Raw genomic sequence first — 3,138 nt, 5'->3', positions numbered from 1 at the left:
AATTGCTGGGTCACAGAATGTATACACTCTTCTGGCTTTGATGTATCTTACCAAATCGTCCTCTAAATATTAAGTTCTTCTCTGCTTGAAATACCTACAGTGGTTTTGCTTTCCTGATGGACAGAATAGCCAACCATTAAAATTATCTTTGAAAATCTGATAGGAGTTGTTCTTGAGGCTGACACGGCACCTTTCAATAAGTCTAACAGAACCAGATTTTCTACAAGCAATGGAAGAGACTGCTGGTTTTTTGTTTGTTTTTCCAGTTGAACACCAGATAAATTCAGTGACTTGCTTTGAGAGGACATCTTATATGAAAAATACCTATCTTTGAACACTAGAATCACACTCTGGAAGATGAAATGCACAAACTGTGGTAAGTACAAGGGAACAGAGACCAGTTTGAGGGAAGAGCAGATCCGAACTTCTGCAGAACACTTGTCTAATACGTACATACATTGAGGACACCCTAGCAACTGGAACGACAGAATGGCACCCATTATGAGAACTGTTAACTTTCTCATTTTTGCTCAGCATACATACAGTTGAACCCACAAAATGAATGTTCATAGGATGTGACTGTACCCTCTGCAGCAATTAGAGGGACTTGGGATACTTTGTTTTATAAAAAACCATTAGTTGTTATTATTTTCAATATAATGGTACAAAAATATTAAATCAATTCAGCTCCTCTTTTTCACATTCAAACAAACTTTAACATGAATAAGTTCTTAATGCTCCACAATGGAAGTTATGATTTTATACCCCTTCCTCTGGCCACTGTGCATTCTTTATTAAACATCAATACTGAGAATAGCTTTACTGACACATGTATATAAGTACAACCAAATTGATATAAGAAGAACAAGAAACAGTAACCTCTGCTTAACTTTCTTCTGAGTCTTCCGAGTCTATTATGTCTCCCTCACTGTCATTGTCACTGTAAAAGATGTCTTTAAACAGGAAAACTTGCTTGGGTGCTGCAGGAGTCGGGATTTTATTGCATTTTTTCTCCATCTTCTTTTTTAATTTTTCTTTAAATAAAGGTAGACTAGTCTCATAAAGGTAGTCGATGATCTCTACAGAAAAGAAATTTAATTTTGAATTTATTTGTCCGTACAAAGCCTCTTAACACCACCAAAGGATACAGGATAATGACATGCACCACTCCTGTTATTACTACATGTGAGGTCCCGTCCTAGTTGGTTTGTTCATATTCACTTATTCAATCCTCACAAAAATCCTATGAGGTAGGCACTATTTTTAAGGCATTTTTCAAATGAGGAAATAAAGGCATAAAGACATTAAGAAACTTGCCCAAGGTCATGGAGTTAATAAGGATTCAAACCCAGGCAGTGACGTCTGCTGAACGCAAAGAAGGATTTCGTCACACGCTGCAAGGTGTGACATCATCCGAACCAGCAGTGCTGGGCTGATCCCGAGAGACCTCTCGCCAATAAGCTTTTAGAGAAAGTGCAGACTCTGGATCAGTCCGGAGATTAGGATTCGGGAGGTCTAGGACGAGGCCCAGGAATCTGCATTTTTAACGAGTTGCTCACATGGCTATGAGGATCTGAGCTTGGGATTTACGTATCTAAACTACCCACAAATGGCTACGAAGAAGGAATCAAGCATCTTATACTCTTTCTGGAACAGCATGTGTGTCACATGTGCATGCATGCATGTGGTATGTGCACACGTGTGTGTACTAGCAGCCATGACGGCAATACCAGCAGCACTCAGCCATCTACTAAGTCACTAAGTGCCAAGCCCTGTGCTGAACATATCTTCTCTCATTTAGCACTTTTGAAAGTCCCGTCAGGTAGGGGTTATAATTTGCCAGTTTTCACCATTTTACAGTTGAGAAGGCTGAGGCTTCAAGAAGTTAAAGTCACTTGCCCAGGTGACTCACACTACCAGCATTGTGGCACCAAAAGTCGTGTTAACTGTACCAATCTTAAGAATACTGACCTGGAAAAGTCTTTTTCTGCCAAAAGGGAACATAGGTAGCTTTCAGCTTGTAAAATTTAGTTTGAACATAAGATGGAGGAACATCACTTTAGAAAGGAAAAGATTAAAAAAAAAGTTAGTCTAAAAATTTATCATTTCAATGATGTGCAGTAAGTACGTTTATTAAAGTGAGGTCTAGAGATATAGGTAGTTTTCTCATCTGGAACATGAAATCATCATGTCCATTAACGTGTGATAAAAATAAGACACATATGAAAAGCTATTGTTTGATTTAAAAAAAAAAGAAAAGAGAAAATCAGTAGTACAAGATGGATTCTGTTTAGATTTAAATCACACTGGTTGAGAAGACAAAGTCTAACACAAGCTGATGTGTGTGACACTGCCCTGGCACTTGGCACTACCCTCGTGCTTTACATAATAAGTCGTCATGATGCCTCCATGATGGAGCTGCTACTCTTCTCCTTCATTCTGGAGATGAGGAAACTGAGGCACAGAAGTTGCCCAAGACCACACAGCTATTAATAATAAGGGATGGAGCTGGGACTTCAAGTGGGTCATCTGGCCAGACCCTGCACCCACCACGCTGTGGATACCTAATACTTGCAGGAATTCAAGGGCAGGTGCTCCCTGATTTTTTATTTTGCAAAGCTAAAACAAGCAGATGCTTATGATGTTTTGCTACATTTTCAATTACAATTACATTTCAATTAACAATAAGTGGGACAGAAACATTTTCAATTTACAATTAGACATGGAAACAACTACGTCTTAAATTTTTAAAGTAAAAATCACTAACAACTTTCTGGACACATTTTCTTAACAAAAGCATGCCTTTTTTTGAATAATTAATCTAGTTATTAAAATGATTAGCATGAATAATTTTTCTGGTAAGTATGCACAGGAAAGATGATCAGATTCTTCCAACCCGATTCATTACGGCGACCCCTGACTGAGCACGCGTGATGCTCCGGGCGCCAGGCTGAGACTGCTGTGCATTATCTCCGTTAGTCCTCGTAATGGCCTGCTAAACCATTCTGCAGATAGGGAAACCGAGGCTCAGAGACAAGTTAGCGGATAACCTGTCTAAGGAAGGTTAACTAAGTGCAGTGCCTGGACTCAACGCCAGGTCCATCTGACTCTGAAGGCCAAGCTCTAAGGCGCCCCTGC

General features: G+C 39.5%; 1 protein-coding gene across 1 annotated transcript in view; it reads right to left on the bottom strand.

Moving 5' to 3' along the window:
* Nucleotides 1-548: 548 nt before the first annotated feature.
* The window catches only part of TTF1 (transcription termination factor, RNA polymerase I), a 29,616-nt gene continuing 27,026 nt past the window's right edge, over nt 549-3,138 (bottom strand). The window contains exons 10-11 of the mRNA XM_012639677.1: nt 1,972-2,057; nt 549-1,079 (exon numbers count right to left, since the gene is read on the bottom strand). Coding sequence (XP_012495131.1) covers nt 886-1,079; nt 1,972-2,057 — 280 coding nt within the window. The 3' untranslated portion in view covers nt 549-885. The remainder of the gene's footprint in view (nt 1,080-1,971; nt 2,058-3,138) is intronic.

Source organism: Propithecus coquereli, unplaced genomic scaffold (assembly GCF_000956105.1).
Source record: "Propithecus coquereli isolate 6110/MARCELLA unplaced genomic scaffold, Pcoq_1.0 Scaffold142, whole genome shotgun sequence".
NCBI lineage: Eukaryota > Metazoa > Chordata > Mammalia > Primates > Indriidae > Propithecus > Propithecus coquereli.
The sequence above is the reverse complement of the archived record's forward strand: the minus strand, read 5'-3'. Positions and strand labels throughout refer to the sequence as shown.